The following is an 18,900-nucleotide window of genomic DNA, read 5'->3' as shown; positions in this document are numbered from 1 at the left end:
TTGTTAATTTTTTAAAGTGAGAATTGATTTCAAAAGGCGTAAATATTAAGCTTAACTATGTACAATAGTTAACTATTAACTATGTAAGTAAAGACTAATAATAAAATTAAAAGAAATTTTTTTTTTTGTTCAACAATCAACGACTTTTATTTTTAAAAGATAAGATTTGAATAATAATATATAGTCTAATATATATATACAGATACAAGAAGATTGTATAATTAAATACTATATGGATCAATATAGGTAGATCATTAGAGTTGTAACTAATTCAATACAGGATTGTTTACTACGCTTCAAAACTTGAGACAACTGTTTTAAAAAATAGTCCTGTAAATTCCGACTCATCTGAAACAAAACAATAATTCTTAAATTTTTTTATATTTTTTTTTTATCTCGTAAAAATAATAACTCTCTCTGGGGTTCAGTCTTTTTTCTCCAGGGTCGCACTAAGGAATCTGATATTTTCGTCCAAGTTTCGCTCTAGACCCTTCAATATATAGGTCGACCTTTCGAACGCCATAATTTATTTTTAGACTCGTAAAATTTTATATAACTTACTCTACGATTCAAATCATGAAAAATTTAATTCCGACTATAACTATTACAGCTTACTACTTACTAAATGCTAATGGTTGATACACTCTAAGAGTAAACTCACAAATTCAGTTAAAGTAATGTTATTCATTTATTAAAAGTTAGAAAATCTATTTAATTAATTAATTCATCAATTTATTATTTAACGTTCATTAAAATCATAATTATATTTATTTTGGTCCCCATATTCCATTAGTTGTACTAAATTCATCACCACTATTATTTGATGTTGGTGGTAATGATGTAAAACTTGTTGATACATGTTGACTAAATGGTTGGAACCTTGAAGTTGTTGATGCTGGTGAATCATATTGTGATTGATGATGATGATTAAGTTGTTGTTGTGAAACTTGCAGTTGTGGAATTTGTTGCTGTTGTTGTTGAAGATGTTGTGATTGATGATGTTGTGGATGTTGGTTTTGGTGATGTTGTTGTTGATTGAAACTGTTTAATGGTGGTGTTGATCTAACATCAACATATGATCTATGCTGTGGAATGTTTTGATAATAAGGTCTTTGTGGTTGTTGTTGAGATTGTTGTGGTGGAACAGGTTGTTGTTGTGGATGATAATGCAGTTGTTGTTGCAGTTGTTGATGTTGATGATTTTGAGGTGTTACAGGAGTTGAATTTTGTTGTCTTAATTGATTTAAATTTATCATTGAACTTGAATGATGTGGTGGTGGTACTTGTTGTTGTTGTTGTTGTTGATGTTGAGTTTGTGCTGCTACTTGTTGACTTTGAATAGCAATTGAAATATAACCAGGTTTTCTCCTTATTATAATTAATCCATTATCAAATAATTCTAATAAATTTAAATAATTACAAATGTAGGATATAATTTTTCTTTGATTAATATTTAAATTTAATGGTGATATAGCTAATTCAAATATTGATTTTGTTATATCATCACGATATAAAATTAATTGAGTATAAAGTTCTAAAATTTCTGGATCATTTAAATTTAATTCTAATGGTAATATACTAAACAGTGTATTACCAAATGGTAAATTTAAAAATATTCTTTCTTGAGTTGTTGTTGATATTCCTCCTCCTGCAACACTTAAATTTTTAGTTGCTGCAGTAGTTGAAGCTTGAGATAATAATGAAGCTAAAGAAGCATTTGAATTTGATCTATGTTGTTCTTCTAATTGACCTCTTTTCTCTCGTTTTTCTCTTTCAATTCTTTCTCTTTCTTGTGCTGGTAACATTTTTTTATATTCAACTCTTAATTTTCTACCACCAATTTCTTTCCCATTTAAATGATTAACAACCATTGAAGTTTCATCAGTTGATGTAAAATTTGCAAATGCTAATCCACGAAATACTCCATTATCAAAATGATAATTAAATGCATAAGGTAATGGTAAATTTAATTTAGTCATAACATCTAATAATTGTTCCTTTTTTATAGCAAAAGGAATATTTTTTATTACTATCGCTGTTGGAATTAATTCATCATCATCAATTTCATCATCATTAACATTATTATTATTATTAGCATTATTATTATTATTATTATTATTGTTGTTGTTGTTGTTGGCATTATTATCATTATTATCATTATCATTAACTTGTTTGGTTTCATTAGGATTATTAATGTTATGATTTACATTATTATTATCAATAACATTATTTGATCTATTAACAATAGTATTATTATTTGTTGAAGGATTAGAATCAGTAGTTTCTTCCAAAGTCTTTTTATCTAAAACATCTAAAGTTTGTTGTTGTTGTTGTTCAACCCAAGGACCAACTGAAGATGATGTACCTGTTTGATTCAACCATGATGATGTAGGTAAATTTTTAACAGCACTTAAACGTTGACTTGATAATTGAGGCGTTGTTGAATTATTTAAAATTTTTAAATTTTGTGGGTGTTGTTGTTGATTATTTGAAAAAGGAGTTGAAGAAGTTGAATAACCTGATGCAGAAGATAGTGATGACAAAGACGGACGACGCTGCATTAATTGATCCATTTGATTAGGAGTTGTTGATAAATTTCTGAAATCCATGATTGTTTATTGGATAGAAATAACTTTTTTTTCTTACAACCGTTGACGTTAAATATTTAAGGGAGACTTTTCCTATAGTTTGATTGATTTTTTAAAAATGTGTAAGGTTGTGACGTCTTTCACTTGAATTTGTAGAGTTGGGATACTATGTAGGTTGATCTTTCTATACTTGTGTTGATTGATTGATTAGTCCCTTTGATTAAAAAAGTATATAGAAAACAAGTTTAAGAACTTTGATTCTATTTTTCTTTTTTTTGTCGAGAGAGAGAATTATTAACTTATTTTTTCTAATGATTTTTTGGTATTAATTTTTACTTAATAAATTGGTAGCAAGAATTAGATAACGCGCGTGGATGTAACTTACAGCTGGTAGCTTAACTCAATTTGATTATGTGTTGAAAAATTTGGACTTAACTAATACGTGTGAGGTTTAAGTTGTATAGATTAGATTACTTAATTACAACTCTCAAGTTCATAATATAACTCACCAATATGGTATGTAATCAGATTTTATTGAAACAATTAGCTGTCCAATTAATATATGACACGTGGTTTAATCACATAATATTAAAGTATACTAACAAGCAATCGTATTAGTCTACAACTTCATCAAATCAAGCACCAGGAGGGTTAAGAAATGCAGTAAAAAGAAAAACAACAGCAGATAAAAAAGCACAAACTTCAAGTGCAACTCCATTAAGTACAAGATCAGCAGGAGCAGGTGGATCATCATCAACAATGATGAAATTATTTACTGATGAAGCTCAAGGTTTAAGAGTTGATCCTTTAGTTGTTTTATTTTTAGCTGTTGGTTTTATATTTTCAGTTATTATTTTACATGTATTTGCTAAAATTACAGGTAAATTTACTGCTTAATTGAATGATTAAAGGGGGAGAGTTAGGAAGAAGTGGATTGTTCGAGGTGATTGTAATGCAAACTTAACTTAATTTCAATCAATCTTTGTATATTAGTATAATTGAAAAAATTATATATCTATTTACATATCTTTTAACAAACTATTTAAAACTCTAATCAAATGATCTTTATGAACATAATGTTTTATATCATTTCCATTTTCATATTCAACATCCCATTGAAAATCTTTCTTATCATATAAATGTTTCCATTTAATCTCTTTATCTTTAATCCGTTTACCTCTTATTTCTATTTCAACAATTGGGTACTTTTTACCTAAAATTACAACTAATGGAATCCCCAATAAATTTGATTGATTAATTTTTTTACCCAAAGAAACATCATTTCTATCATCTAATTTATAATCAAAATTTTCCAATTCATTATAAATTTCTTTAAATTCCGGATTTTGATTAGTCTCAACAATTGTAACTTCCCAAGGTGTTATACTTTTAGGCCATCTTAAACCTTTTTCATCTTTATTTATTTCAGCTATTGCTGCAATAATTCTACTAATTCCAATTCCATAACATCCCATCATAATATTCTTAGTTTCAACTTTATCATTTTTTGGTATATCAATTTTTAAATCTAAAGGTTTTGAATATTTATCACCAAGATAAAAAGTATGACCAATTTCAATAGCATTCAGTTTTGTCAAATGACCTTCTTCACATTCACCACAAATTTCACCTGATTCAGCTAATACTATTGGAATATCAGTTAATGTAGTTATCATAGATCTATTTACAAAATTTATTGGAAAATCAGGGAAATTAGATCTTGAATTTAATCTTGAATCCATTATTCTGACAACTTTTTTTGATAAATCTTCTTCTGATTCCTTTGAGAATTTATCTAATATTTGAGATTCTGTTAATGATGTTTTAAGGTTTATATCTGGTACTTCCAATTTTATAAAATTAGGTTCTAATACTCTATTAGATGGATAATATGCACAAACTAATGTGGAGTTATCATCAGTTATGAAATATTTGACTGATACATCACCACCATTTATTTCTTCATTTTTAGTAGGATATGCTATTGTTTTTTCTTGATTAGATACATGACCACAAGAATTACAAGTGAAAACAGTATCTTCACCATTTTCATTTAAATAATGCCATTCATGACTTAAATCCCCTCCAATATCACCACTATCAGCTTGAGCTTTTACATAATTTATTCCAATTTGATTAAAAATTTTATGATATGATCCAACAATAGATTTATAAGTTTCTAAAGCCTTTAATTCATTTAAATCAAAAGAATAAGCATCTTTCATTAAAAATTCTTTACCTCTTAATAAACCACCTCTTGGTCTTTTTTCATCACGAAATTTCTGATTAATTTGATAAAATTTTAAAGGTAATTGTTTATAACTTTCAAGATTGTGTTTAACATATGTTGTTATATCTTCTTCACATGTAGGAACTAATAACATTTCATCATTTTTTAATTTAAAAATATCTTTTTGATTCCATCTTCCTGTTTTAATCCAATTTGTCTTGTTTGATAATAATGATAAACTTAATTCTTCAAAATTTATAGAATCTAAATTTTTTCGAATTATATTATTTATTTTATTTTGAATTAATAGACCAATTTTTGACCAATTAACTAATCCTGATTTGGGATATGAAACAATTCCTAATTTAGTTAATAATTCTGATGTAGGGATTGAATTGTCATATTTGAATTTCAGTAGTTGGTTTGCATAAAGCTTAGGTATTCTTTTGATCATATCATTACTAGATTATTTTGAATTTGTAGTGGTTAGTTCATAGTAATGGAAGTGTTGCAAATATACAAAATCTGGAGCGTAATAGGATGCTACCATTTTTTCAATGAATCGCATAGTCGAGGATTTCCAATAAATTCCGTGAGATTTAAAACTTATTAAGGCTATCAGGTGTTATTATATCGAGTAAAGAGTTTCGATTCAATTCTCTATTTTCTAAGTTCAATGTAGTATTACATTTATAAAATTAATCTTAAAAGTTATATATAATTTATTTAAATAAATCACCTAAAGTCTTTTTAACATCATTATAAACATCATCACCATAAACTTTTAAATGTTCTAAAGAATTATAAAAATCATTTTTAGCTTTATTTAATTGTTCATTTTTTTTAGGATCATTAGTTATATTTTGACTTAATGATTCAAATTTCTTTTTAGCATCTTCATAAGATTTTAAAGCTCTTTCTTTTTCTATTGAATATCTATCATTAAATTGTTTTTCTAAATTATTATATTGTTTATTAAATTCTTGTTTTGATGATTCATATTGTTTATTTAATTCATTTGATGCAGCGTTTAATTTTTCATCTGCCCATTTTTGAGTATCATCTGCATATTTTTGAAGTTCATTTGTGTTTTTATCAAGTTCTTTTTGAGCTTCATCAGCTTTTTTGTTACCCCAATTGAACCATGATTTCTTTTGGTGTTCAGCTTCAGCTTTAGCATCTTCTGCTTTATCTTGACCCCAATTGATCAATTTGTTTTTGTTTTTTTCAGCATCGTATTGAGCTTCATCAGCTTTTTTTGAACCCCATGAAGTCCATTTATTTTTTTCGGCTTCTGCTTCATCAGCTTTATCTTTACCCCAATTAATTAATTTATTTTTATTCTTTTCAGCATCATTTTGAACTTCATCGGCTTTTTTAGATCCCCAAGCTGTCCATTTATTCTTTTCAGCATCTGCTTCATCAGCTTTCTTTTGACCCCATGAAGTCCATTCATTCTTTTTGGCTTCAGCTTCATCAGCTTTTTCTTTACCCCAATTAACTAATTTATCTTTTTGTCTTTCAGCATCATCTTTTACACCTTCAACTTTTTCAGAAGCCCAATTGCTCCATTCATTTTGTTTACCTTCAGCATGAGCTTTTGCTTCATCAGCTTTGTTTGAACCCCAAGAAGTCCATTTATTTTTTTCATGTTCAGCTTGATCAGCTTTATCTTGACCCCAATTGATTAATTTATTTTTGTTTTTTTCAGCTTCATTTTGAGCTTGATCAGCTTTTTTTGAACCCCAAGAAGTCCATTTATCCTTTTCAGCTTGAGCTTTAGCCTTTGCTTCATCTACTTTATTATCAGCTTTTCCAAACCAATTACCAAAAATGGGTTCTTCTTTAACTTCAGGTAATTCACCCATTGAACTATATTGAGTTTCACCAGTTTTAACTTTACCTTCTCCTAAACAATTTATAAAATCAATATATCTTTGCATACCTAAAGTAAAAATTGATTTTTCATCACGAGGAGTAGTAGCATCTTTTACAAAATATTTATACTCTTTTTCATCCTTTTTTAAATTTTTATATGCATCAGATTGTTTAACTTGATCATTAATTGAATCAGATTTTCTATTAATTTTAGTTTTAGCTTCATCAATTTTATTTGTAATTTTATTATTTAAATTTGAAACTTGTTGATCAATTTTTTGAGTTTGATGAGCTAATTCTTTATGTTCTTGTCTTGGTAAAATACGTTGAACATTTTGATCATAATACCAAACCCCACCAATAATTGCTGCGGTTCCTAATAAATATTTACCAGCTGACATAGTTGTTTATTATACTTCTTTAATTGAATTGATTATAACTTCAATTGATACCTTAATTGATTCAATTGATTGTTGTTTCTTGTAATCTCTTATGGAAAAAGAAAGAAAAAAAGAATTGAGTTTTTATTTAAATAATTTGAAATTCTAATTGAATAAAAATGTTGAAAATTTAAACTTCAATTTAACATAGTTTTTAATAAAGTTTTTAATTAATATTTAATCATTCACATTTTTAATTTATTAGTTTGCTGTTTTATTAAGGGGTTTCCTAATTTGAAATAAAAAAATTAATAATATAAAAAATATAATAGCCTGGACTAGAGAGAAACAGAGAGAAAATTGTACAAGGTTTGATCAATTTAAGGTTTGAGATTTTGTGAAGATGGCCGAAATAAACATAAATCACGATTATTCAATTGCTATAATGTTATAATATCATTCAAAAAGTGTAACTCATTTGATTGATTTGCATAAGTTTGTCTTTTCATTCGGTAAATTAATTATTTTCTTAATCAGTTTATAAGACAAGTCTCCCATCTACTAATTATTGGTAGTTTCTGGTGCTCTAGTCCCGAAATTTTGAAGCATTGTGATACTAATTTCGATTTTGTTTATAGAACTTCGAAGATTTTAAAGTTTTTCCCGGATGTTAATTTTTTATATGAAATAGCAATTTTATATTCTAATTTATCGTAAAAAGTTAACACTTTGTGTCTGTAGAAATCTGATGCTAGTAATAATTTTAAGCGGTATTTTATTAAATGTTTTAAATCTGGGGAATTATATGAAGTCATTATTTTATTTATAAGGAGAATATGTTTTAAATTTGGTCCACCATACATTAAAGTTAAGTACAAGCTAATATTCAATTCATAAGGAGTGCAAGACTAGTTACCATTGTTTAATCCCTCGTAGAATGTCGTTTATAACTTACCTAGGGAATTCATTGAAAGCTCAAGTCAAAAAGATTCTAATGGAAATGTGAAATTAATCTGCTACCAAATTTGGTTATTATGGTTTTAGATCTGAAAATTACGTAATAGAGTAGAAAACAAATACTATTAAACATTTAATCACAACTTAGTTATATAATGTGTTCTGGTTGATTGTTTTCATCTATAACTCTAGCACTATACCTTTGAGCTTCATCAAACAACACTTTTCTACTTAATTTCCTAACCTTTAACAAAACATCTTTTCTAGGTAAAAATTCTTTAAACACAATTTTTATAATTTCATTATTATCATTTTTCTCATTGTTACTATCATAATCATTTTCTTCATTATCAGTCAAATTTGATTTACATAAGAAACATAAATAAAATATAACTTGTCCATATCCATGAAACCCTTCATGAATTACTAAATCAATCATATTGTTGATAGGTATAAATGTATTCAGGTTTTGAAATGACCATAGTTTGGTTGAGTCTAATTGAGCTCCTACACCTTTGATTATTGTTAAGGAATCACTAGGTTCTTGAATAGATGAAAATGATATCATGATCAACAATAAGATTATCAATGAAAATACGTCAAGTTGATGCAATTGAAAGATTGAATTCCTTCTCAATATTAGAAACACAACCAGCAAAGTCAAGCTCAACATCATCAATAGTGGTTTCAATCTGAAAAGTAGTGATTGTTTTCTATGGTATAATGAGAATTTTAAAATGTTGGTTGATTTTATAGCCTCCTCATCATTTACATCAATTGTAGGTTCAATTTTCAAGATATAATCCTTCGCAGATGACATTCGTGTAAATTTAAAATTTAATTTTTATTATATTTTATCTTCAATACCTCATTTTGAGCATTTAGTGAAATGGTTGGAAATATGTGATTGTCAAGCTTAGAAAATTGAGTTGAATTTTGAATTTTTCTTAGTGTAAATTCATTCACGTGACCTTGTATGAAAATTGGTGGAAACTCCATCAATAAGTAGCACTCACATCTGTCTTTTGTTAAATAGGGTAAAATTTGTTCAACATGTTTCTGATTTAGATCCACTTTACGTATAGTAGGACATTCTGTTGTGCTAAAGAAAATGATGTTCTGAGGGCTCCACTTGGTATTTAAAATTCAAAGCGACTATATTTTTAGGCTAACGAAAATTAATAGCACAAACTTGAAACATCAAAAATTGTTAATGTTTTAAACATACTTCATCCAAATATATGTATAATAATCCTATCTTGAATAGTGAAAGGTTATATCTACAGCAAGACCTTTCCTACAATTTTACAAATTCATCAACAAATGAAAAGAATATAGTTTCAAACAACGAAAAGACTTTCTCTTTGTGGAAGTTCATCATTATGATTATCAATTTTTTGAAGTCATTAATTTCATCAAAAGAAAATACCAGTAACACACAGCAAATTGAACCCATCGAAGAGTCAACCCAGATAGAAGCCCAAAATCAAGATATTTCAAGTGTTGTTGAAGACTCAGATTTTGAAATTTTGGGTGAAAGAAATATTATTACAAATGATTATCATTTCATAAACAAGATTCCTACTAATGATCATATCAAGGAAAATAGTATATTGATAGATTATGATAGTTTTCAACAGCAGTCACCGCCTGCTGAACAACCGGTAAAACCTCATCAAAATTCTTCAAGTCAATTGCTTAAAGAGTTAGCTTTAAGGAAACTCAAGAATCAAATATCATCAAAGAGCTCTCAATATGGAACAAACTTATCAATAGCAAAACCTGTGCGATATAATCATTCAAGACAGCGAAAAGGTCTTATACCTGATGAATCTCGATCAAACTCGATGTCACAACGAAGTCCCGATTCCGACAATTTACTTGACATATCTCCAACCATTTCCAATTATCAACAATCAATACTTAACTACTACATTCCATCGAAACCAATATCTGTTAACAAATATTCAATAGTAGATGATTTAATTTCCAATTTACGATCAAACAAACTAACTTCAGCGTATGAGCTGTCACAATCAAAAATTCAAGATATTATTACAAAAAGAAGATTAGCTTCCTTATCAAAAATCACCCCTTTAAGTGATGATCAATTGTTAAAAGTACAAAATATTTGGAGGGCAAACCCTAGAAACGTTTTACTTGATAAATATTCAATAGAATTAACCACCGGTGATTTACAAACCTTACAAGATGGTAGATGGCTTAATGATAACGTAATAGATTATTATTTTAATGTTATAATGAAAGAAAATCCAAAAGTTTTTGGTTGGACTACTCATTTTTATTCAACTTTACAACAAAAGGGATATCAAGGAGTCTCGAGATGGGCTAAAAGGAAAAAAATAGATGTATTTTCAAAAGATAAAATTTTAGTACCTGTAAATATTAGTAATACTCATTGGGCATTATCGGTGATTGATAATTTAAAAAAAACAATAATATATTATGATTCATTAAGTATGTCAGGAAATCCACAAGCTGTTGAAAACTTAAAAATGTATATGGATAAAGAAGCAGAAAGATTAGGTAAATCTAAAATGTGTTATGAACTAATTTCTCATTTTGATTCACCTCAACAAAATAATGGTTCAGATTGTGGAGTATTTACTTGTACTGCTGCAAAATATATTTCAAAAGATAAAAATCTTGATTATTCTCAAAATGATATGAAATTAATTAGACGTAGTATGGTTTATGAAATGATTAATGATAAATTATTATAATAATGTTATGTGCTTTAAAACTATGTATATATACAATTTAAAATTTAATGCCTAAAAAGGAATGAGGTTTTTGTTGAGCTTTGTATGAAGCAATATCAACAATTTCTTTTTCATAAGATACAATTTTATTATTTGATCCCTCAATCTTTTTCGTTAAATAATCAATTCTTCCATCAATTTTACTTCCTATTTTATAAATTGATGTCAATTCATTCTCAAATTTTTGAATTTTTTGAACCTCTAATGTTATAAGTTCAGTTAAATAGTTTGTCTCATATAATTTCCAAATTCTTAAATCACTTATTATATTTTCAAAAGCTGCTTGAAATAAAGGTCTTCCTGTACTTATCTTGTTCAAAACTCCCTTATCTCGTTTTAAAGTTATTAAATCATATTTTTCCAAAGTCGTTAAAGTATTCATAGTTTCTTTTGAACTTTTAAATAATGGTGATTTGGTTAATTCTGCATAATTAATTTCATCAGAATTTGATAATATTTTCATAATTAACCAAACTTGAGCTGGATTCCAATTATTATCCCCATTTTCTATCTTCGATGTATTATTATTTAAAAAGAAAGTTGTGATTAATTCAGCTGCTTGATTTATCATCTCTGTAATAGCTTGTTCTGGACTTTCGCCTGATTTGATACGTCTAATAAATGCTTGTAAATCTAACATTCTACCTCCTAAAGGTTCAAGACATGTATCTAAGGTTGTTGTATCTTTTACTTTTAAAACGTCACAAACATATTGTTTTGAACTTGTCATTGATGCATCACTTAATGATATATATTTAAAAACTTGATTTGGTAATGCATCATTTAAATGTTGAATAGATCCTACATCTGCTGTCAAAATTATCACATGTGCTATATTATTTTGAATTAAACCTGATGTCCAGTCAGCAATTAATGGATAAATAAAATCATTCAGTTGAATATCTGCTCTTCTCGAATATTTACTAACGACTATAATAGGTTTAGACTCAGGATGTTGAGATAAAAAGTCTTCTTGTCTCAAAATTTCAATTTTTTCTTCATCTGACAACTTCTTATTTCTTTTCTCAGTAGATCTGACATATTTAGTATAATCTTCCTCGCAAATATGTCTAATTGCTTGAGTTGCTAAAGAAAACATATTTTTTAATTGAGTCTCTTTACTTTCACTCAAACCTGATTTTTGACCAGTTAAACCTTGAACTCCTAAATCAACAAATTGAGAAATAGAATTTGTCCATGTGAAAACTGGGAAATATCCCAATTGAGAAGCTGTACTGCTAATCAACGAATTCTCAGATCTAGCCTTGCTAAGTTCATCGCATTCAAGAACCAATATTTTTCTGCTTAATCTCTCATCATTTAATAATGAATGATCCAAAACGAATTCTTCTTTCCCTGAACCTTGTGGACCTTTCACGATAATGTAACTATTCAAATTTTCTAAAATCCATAATTTCAATTGTTTAGATTTTTCATATCGTTCTTTCCAAAACATATTATTTTCAACTTTCAAATCATGAATTGACTGAGCTTCTGTGTTACAAGATTCATCCTCGTCTGACTTTAACCCAGCTACTTCATGTATTTGTGTATCAATATAATCATAACTATTTGAAATCGCACTCACCAAGTTTTTATATGGTATATATATTAACCTGAACCATTTATTTTGTTTATAATGCTCTAATGAATTGGCACTGTGTGTTATTTTGTATTGAATGAAAAATTCTCTAATTGGATCAAAAATCAAAACTGCGAATGTGGCTAAAAGTGCTAAAATTATCGGTATAGCAATCTTTGTATGATTACTTATAAAATCAATAATGTAATTGTTTTTCTTTATAGGTACGTATTTAATATGAATTGTAGTTTCCCCATCATTCAATACCATGCCAGTTATACAATGCTTTGCACATATGGCTGAGCGAATATCATGAAATAGAACATACGATTCAGTAGGTTCAATTTTGATATCATCGATCAATCCATATCTCCTGAACAATACATATAATTCTTCTTCTGTTAAAGGATTACCTTCATATTTGATACCAATTTTGGCACTAGGGAATCTTCTTAAATCTTCAATCCAAGGTATACCTTTGACACTGTAAACTTTTGGGGATCTATTCCATACGTAATTCAACGTTTTTAAAACAAAATTATCAAGTCTTTTAGCATCATTTTTATTTACATTTGATCGGACTTCGGTGATAAAAGATCTAGCTGTTTCGTCTGGTGGAAACTGAAATTTAACAAATGCACCCGAATCTCTAAGTAGTGGTACCAATTCTGTGATCTTTGAATCTGATGGTAAAGGTGATGAAATTTTAATCACTTTATCTTTTAGATTATCTTCATTATATTTTTGACTAAAAGGAAAAGCAGAAAATAATCTCATCAAGTATTGTTTTACAATATTCCTGGATGATGAAAAGGAATAATATAACAATACTTCATTTCTATTTTTGTCTATTACTCCTGTTGCATTTACTGAATTATCTGTTTCTGTTGAGTCGGATTGTTTCTTTAAACTTTCTATATCAGTTGAATAAAATCTTGGATGAAGTAAAGATCTGTCAATTATAGGTCGAATTGGTTTGCATGGGAACAATGGTTGCCTTAGTTGCCTCAACAAATTAGACATGATCTAGTTTTGTAGGATGAGTTTTAGTGGCAATTCTTTATCTTGAAACCCCTTAGAGTTTCTTGCAACCATAAATTAATTTATTTGTGCGGCTTTGGTTTGCTATTTTCAGCTCAAAAATTATGGAGAAGAATTAAATCAAGTCGAAAACAAACTTCATCATGATGGTTATAGCTACACTTTTCTAGTTATACTCTCTTTAGAGTTCGGAACGTTTAAATGCAAGTAGTTGTTAAGTGAGAATATATCGTTGTAATTGCTTGGAACATTATAGAGCAGTACAAATATAATAATCCAAAGATACCTACGAATTTATGACGATCAGAACATCTCTGATAAATGTTTCAGACTAATTATGATCCCAATATATCCAAATTTATATTAGTTTTTCCAACTCCCATAGTGTATTTAATTCTAATTCAATACTTAAGAGTAGAAGCCAAATTAGTCGTGAATTCCATTTAGGCCTCGCTTTGAATCATTATACCACGGAGTACAGACATAAGGATCTTCGAAGAGGCCATTCTTCGTTAACATTCTTGATATTGATGATTTATCCTTTTGATCGAAAATGGATTCTTTATTGAACTTTGTTGATTTAATTTTGAATAGACGTTCATCATCTTGAAAAAGTCAACATTTCTTTTGACTCCATCCAAAATTATAACGCTTGGTCAAATTTAGATCATACTTTGCAATGTGTCAATCTTTGTTGAGAAATGATATCTAATTCAAAAGAAAGATGAAAATATAGGTTGAAGTTAGAATATTTTTTTTACTTCGAGATGAAAAAAAAATTTACATGTTTTCAAATTAAGCAATGCACTACAATTTAATTTTTTATCATAATATAGTTGTTCAGCTCATTAATCATTAAAAATCTATCACATCTAATCAAGGGCCATTGTATGCATTCCACCATTCATTACTCCTGTCACGAGATTCTGAGTAAAATCACTTGTTTTCAAGGATCGAACCGGCAAATCATCGTTTTCATCCCTGCTAAGTTTGCCACTTTTATAATTATAATTCTCTTTGATATATTCACGAACAGGCAAAATCGCTGCCTCTCTACATAACTCTCTTAAATCAGATCCACTGAAGTTCCTAGTCGCTTGAACAATATATTCAAGATCGAATTCTTTTTCATCGACTTTTGCATCCTTTAAAATTTTTGTTAAAATAGCTTTTCTTTGATCGGTGTTAGGCTTACCTATAGGAAATGTTTTGGGCATTCTTCTCAAAAATGCTTCATCTATATCATTCTTTCTATTAGTCGCACCCAACACCATTATTTGCCCATTCGATTTTAAACCATCCCATAAGGTCATAAATTCAGCTTTTAACATGGCACTTACTTCATGATCACTCGAGGATCTATCTCTCAAAAATGAATCAATTTCATCGATAAATATAATGCAAGGTTGTAATTTATTTGCCAATGAAAAAATAGCATCTGTAATTTTATTTGATTCTCCATACCATTTATCCATAATAGTTGACATTCTAATCGACAAGAAAAAAGCCTCACTCTCTTTGGCAATAGCCTTTGCCAACATTGTCTTCCCACAACCAGGCGGACCGTAAAATAAAACCCCTTTTGGTGATCTGATTAAATGCAGATGGACAGCAAATAATTCTGGATCTGTTAATGGTAATATTACTGCTTCTCTTAATTCGTCTATGATATCTTCCAATCCTCCAATATCATCAAAAGTTACTGATATTTCATCTGGAGTAACTAATGAATTTAATAATGATTTTTCATATTGATTTAGTGATATATTTTTTAAATGAGGATTTGAATTTTGAATCTTCTTCAAAATTCCTTTACCCTTTTTTTCAGATTCTTTATTCTTTATCGTATTATCTAAATATTCATTTAGTATTGTGTTCAATAAATAATAAACTGATAATCCTGCACCAGCTAGTATAAATATATCTCCGATAAATTTCAAATCAATTTTCAATTTACCAAAATCCAATTTGAATCTGTTAAACATGTTGTATAGATTGTCTTTTATAAGTAGGTTGACATTTAATTTGAATTGAAATTCCAGTGGCTAATCTTTGTAACCTTTTTTCACTCGATTTTATCAGATCAAACGGCTACCAAATAGAGTTAGAAAAATAGTTAGCAGAACTCGAACGATGATCATCTTTCCATGAAAGAAGTGAAAGCTAACAATACGTTCAAAAAATTCTTTGAATTACCCATATATTGACGACGTAGATGGTGCGACATGAAAAAACATGAAGATTATGGCAGAATCAAACTACCAGAACTGATCCTAACACAAATTAATGACAAACAATCTAAAGGAGAGTATGATTCAAGTGATTCTAAATACGAAACGAATGATAATAAGAATAGGAAAAGAAAGTTTTCCAAAGTTATATCTAGAAAAGAGAAAAGAAAGCAAGAAAGGTCACTAAAAAAGCAGAAACAGAGAGCGAATCCAAAAAAGTTACAGTCGGAATCACTAATTTCAAATTCGTCAAGTAAACTACAACGAAACAAGACTCCAGATGTACTAGTTGAAAACAAAATTCATGACGATCCATTGGAGAAATTGAGATTACTAAAGGAACTGAAGAGCCGAAGCAAGAAGAAGAAGAACGAAAATTCAAAATCTGTTAATCAGGGCACGGCGATGGAAGATCGTGATGAAAAAGACATATCCAGTGATGAAGATTTTGAGAATCTGAATGATGATTCCGATCCTCTTGAGGCTTTGCGAAAATTGAAAGCGAAAAAAAATGGGGCATCAGTCAAATTTAGTGATATTAGAATAGTCAAGGAAGAAGATTTGGAGAAGGATGACGAATTCGATGAGGAGGATGAGTTTAATGAGATAGAAAACGAGGAAGATGATGAAATTGATGAAGATGAATTGGAGATTGATGAAGATGAGAGTGAATCACAAGAAACGTTGAATTCAATAAAAAGCAAAAAGTTAGTTTCAAAGGACACTGGATCCGAGTATCGAGTAATCAAAGAAGAAGACTTGAAAGATGATACTTTTTCTGAAGAGGAAGACTCTGAATTTTATGAGGAATCTGATTTTGAAGGCTTTGATGATCATAGCATAAATTCGAAACAGCCAAATAAAGGTATATTGAAAAATAAACTCAACAAACCAGAGATTTCACCAAGACTACTCGACACAGACATGCAAAAGTATGATGATGATATTGATTATTATGCGAAGAAGTTGGGATTGAAGAATGGGAGAAATTCCAAATTAAGTAAAATAGATGACGACGATGAAATCGGAGGTTTATTAGACGGAATAGACCTCGATTTTGGATCTGATTTCGAGTCAGAACCTTATGAAGATGACGAAAATACAAGTCAAGACAGCGTACATGAAGAAGACGACTTAGAATATGAAGCAAATCCTTTAGAGAAGTTAAAAAAGTTGAAGGAGAATAAGCAAAAGACTGGCCAAAGTGAGACGCCTACTTTTTCAAATCCATCATTTGAACAAGACGAGAAAGATATTGCTTACTACGCTAAAAAATTAGGAATCAAGACAAATGCACGTCTTCCCAAGAGCCTTGATGATGATGGATTGGACGATTTGTTGGATGGATTGGAATTTGATGTTAACATGGAGGACCAGAGTGAAGAAATTTCAGAAAATGACAGTTCTAGTTCAGATGAGTATGACGAATATGATGAAGACACTGGAAAAGAAAACCCCTATATTGCTCCTGGCTCGGAAAAAACAATCGCAAATGAGGAATCCAATTCGGGGCAAAGTTATATTCCACCAGCTTTACGTAAACAAATGGCCATTGCTGCAGGAAATGAGGATTCAGAAGAAATATTAAATTTAAGGAGATCAATCAAAGGTCCATTAAATAAACTATCAGAATCAAATATTGGTGCAATTGTGGATGATATTCAAAAACTATTTTTATTGCATCCAAGACAAGTTCTTTTTGAAGAAATCACTACCATTATTTTGGATAGTGTCTTACAACAGGGTAGAATGCTAGATACATTTGTTTATTTACATGCATGTGTGGTTGCTGCGTTGTATCGTTTACAAGGAGTAGAATTTGGTGCCTTTTTCATTCAAACTTTGGTGGAAAAATTTAAGACATATCATCAGAAAGACAGCAAAAGTAAGGAAGCTTCAAACTTAATCTCCTTACTTTCTTCAGTGTATTTATTTCATTTAATCTCATCCAAATTATTGTACGATTTAATAAAAGAGCTAATATCGAATTTGAATGAAGAAAATGCGGATTTGTTATTGAGATTAATCAGAAGTTCTGGAAATCAAATGAGAGCTGATGATCCTTCCTCTTTGAAGGACATTATTACTTTATTGAACGAAAAGTATAATGGTCTCTCTGCAGAAATGAAATCATCAAGAATACAGTTCCTAATTGAAACTATATCAACGTTGAAAAATAACAAAATGAAAGTATTAAATGAAGGAAACCATCAATTATCCGTCAGGTTAAAAAAATTTTTGAGTAGTATCAACAATAATAGAGGTGGTGATCCCATACAAGTCTCATTAGATGACATAAATAGTGTTGCAACTAGGGGAAAGTGGTGGTTAGTTGGTTCAGCTTGGAAAGGTGCAGACACAACGATCGATCAAGCATCTACTAATGTCGATAACAATGCAATGAATGATATTCTCGATACAGCTGAACCAAATTGGACGCAATTAGCTAAAGCTCAAAGAATGAATACAGACATACGACGGGCCATCTTCATCTCAATTATGTCAGCAACTGATTTCATGGATGCCAGAACTAAAATTGATAAATTAGCATTAAAACGAGCACAGGAACGAGATATACCCAAGGTATTAATTCATTGCGCGACTATTGAACCATCTTGGAATCCGTATTATGCTGTATTAGCGAATAACATGTGTGATTCTCATTCTCTTAGGAAAACATTTCAATTTATGCTATGGGATTTAATAAAGGAACTAGACGGTGGTAGCATGATGGAAGGTGAGAGTGAAGACGAGGTGAATTATATGGGGTTGATTGATGTTGACGAAGAAACCAAGATCAAAAAAATTTTGAATTTAGGTCGATTTTTTGGTTATTTAATTGCCGAAGGATCATTACCATTACACAGTCTAAAGACAATCAATTTTTTAACCGCATCTTCAGACACAATTTTGTTTTGTGAAATGTTGTTGGTCACTTTTCTAGATAACATTGGAAAAAAGTCAAGAAGAAATTCAGTTGGATCGGGTTCAAAGATCGATCATGATATAAATCATGATATTATGTTTGACGACAGGTTGTTAGTCGAACGAATTTTGAAAGCTAAAGATCAAGAAACTTTACTCAGAGGGTTGCAGTATTTTCTACAGGAAAAAGTCAAAAATACAGATTTAGTTTCTTCAAGTAAGCAAAAGATAAGAGTAAGCTGGGGGGTTGATGCTATGTTCGATATTCTTGATGAATTTTTGAAAAGTAAGGAAAACTATTGATC

General features: G+C 29.2%; 9 protein-coding genes across 9 annotated transcripts; 3 read left to right on the top strand and 6 right to left on the bottom strand. All coding sequences in view use genetic code 12, as the record gives it.

The window, feature by feature from the left end:
* Positions 1-767: 767 nt before the first annotated feature.
* Positions 768-2,609, bottom strand: PIN4 (Pin4p; the record flags this gene model as incomplete). The annotated part of the gene is made up of 1 exon (XM_051756798.1): positions 768-2,609. The coding sequence occupies one exon, from the start codon at positions 2,607-2,609 to the stop codon at positions 768-770; it is 1,842 nt and encodes a 613-aa protein (XP_051616950.1).
* Positions 2,610-3,101: 492 nt separating this feature from the next.
* KGF55_000211 (Arf family guanine nucleotide exchange factor) lies at positions 3,102-3,485 on the top strand (the record flags this gene model as incomplete). Its single annotated transcript, XM_051756787.1, has 2 exons — positions 3,102-3,104; positions 3,207-3,485. 2 exons carry the CDS (start codon positions 3,102-3,104, stop codon positions 3,483-3,485), a joined length of 282 nt encoding a protein of 93 aa, XP_051616949.1.
* A 122-nt stretch (positions 3,486-3,607) lies between these two features.
* On the bottom strand, positions 3,608-5,272 carry PRS (putative proline--tRNA ligase; the record flags this gene model as incomplete). Its single annotated transcript, XM_051756776.1, has 1 exon — positions 3,608-5,272. The coding sequence occupies one exon, from the start codon at positions 5,270-5,272 to the stop codon at positions 3,608-3,610; it is 1,665 nt and encodes a 554-aa protein (XP_051616948.1).
* Positions 5,273-5,540: 268 nt separating this feature from the next.
* Positions 5,541-7,097, bottom strand: CSP37 (Csp37p; the record flags this gene model as incomplete). The annotated part of the gene is made up of 1 exon (XM_051756765.1): positions 5,541-7,097. One exon carries the CDS (start codon positions 7,095-7,097, stop codon positions 5,541-5,543), a length of 1,557 nt encoding a protein of 518 aa, XP_051616947.1.
* A 1,084-nt stretch (positions 7,098-8,181) lies between these two features.
* KGF55_000208 (phosphatidylinositol N-acetylglucosaminyltransferase) lies at positions 8,182-8,853 on the bottom strand (the record flags this gene model as incomplete). The annotated part of the gene is made up of 1 exon (XM_051756754.1): positions 8,182-8,853. The coding sequence occupies one exon, from the start codon at positions 8,851-8,853 to the stop codon at positions 8,182-8,184; it is 672 nt and encodes a 223-aa protein (XP_051616946.1).
* A 421-nt stretch (positions 8,854-9,274) lies between these two features.
* On the top strand, positions 9,275-10,777 carry ULP2 (SUMO protease; the record flags this gene model as incomplete). The annotated part of the gene is made up of 1 exon (XM_051756743.1): positions 9,275-10,777. One exon carries the CDS (start codon positions 9,275-9,277, stop codon positions 10,775-10,777), a length of 1,503 nt encoding a protein of 500 aa, XP_051616945.1.
* A 37-nt stretch (positions 10,778-10,814) lies between these two features.
* On the bottom strand, positions 10,815-13,421 carry KGF55_000206 (uncharacterized protein; the record flags this gene model as incomplete). The annotated part of the gene is made up of 1 exon (XM_051756731.1): positions 10,815-13,421. One exon carries the CDS (start codon positions 13,419-13,421, stop codon positions 10,815-10,817), a length of 2,607 nt encoding a protein of 868 aa, XP_051616944.1.
* Positions 13,422-14,311: 890 nt separating this feature from the next.
* KGF55_000205 (uncharacterized protein) lies at positions 14,312-15,424 on the bottom strand (the record flags this gene model as incomplete). Its single annotated transcript, XM_051756720.1, has 1 exon — positions 14,312-15,424. The coding sequence occupies one exon, from the start codon at positions 15,422-15,424 to the stop codon at positions 14,312-14,314; it is 1,113 nt and encodes a 370-aa protein (XP_051616943.1).
* Positions 15,425-15,664: 240 nt separating this feature from the next.
* Positions 15,665-18,898, top strand: SGD1 (Sgd1p; the record flags this gene model as incomplete). Its single annotated transcript, XM_051756709.1, has 1 exon — positions 15,665-18,898. One exon carries the CDS (start codon positions 15,665-15,667, stop codon positions 18,896-18,898), a length of 3,234 nt encoding a protein of 1,077 aa, XP_051616942.1.
* Positions 18,899-18,900: the final 2 nt, after the last annotated feature.

This window comes from Candida pseudojiufengensis (genome assembly GCF_024610245.1).
Source record: "Candida pseudojiufengensis strain CBS 10847 chromosome Unknown scaffold6, whole genome shotgun sequence".
In the NCBI taxonomy this organism is placed as follows: domain Eukaryota; kingdom Fungi; phylum Ascomycota; class Pichiomycetes; order Serinales; family Debaryomycetaceae; genus Lodderomyces; species Lodderomyces pseudojiufengensis.
Note: the sequence above shows the minus strand (reverse complement) of the source record. Positions and strands in the feature narration are given on the sequence as shown.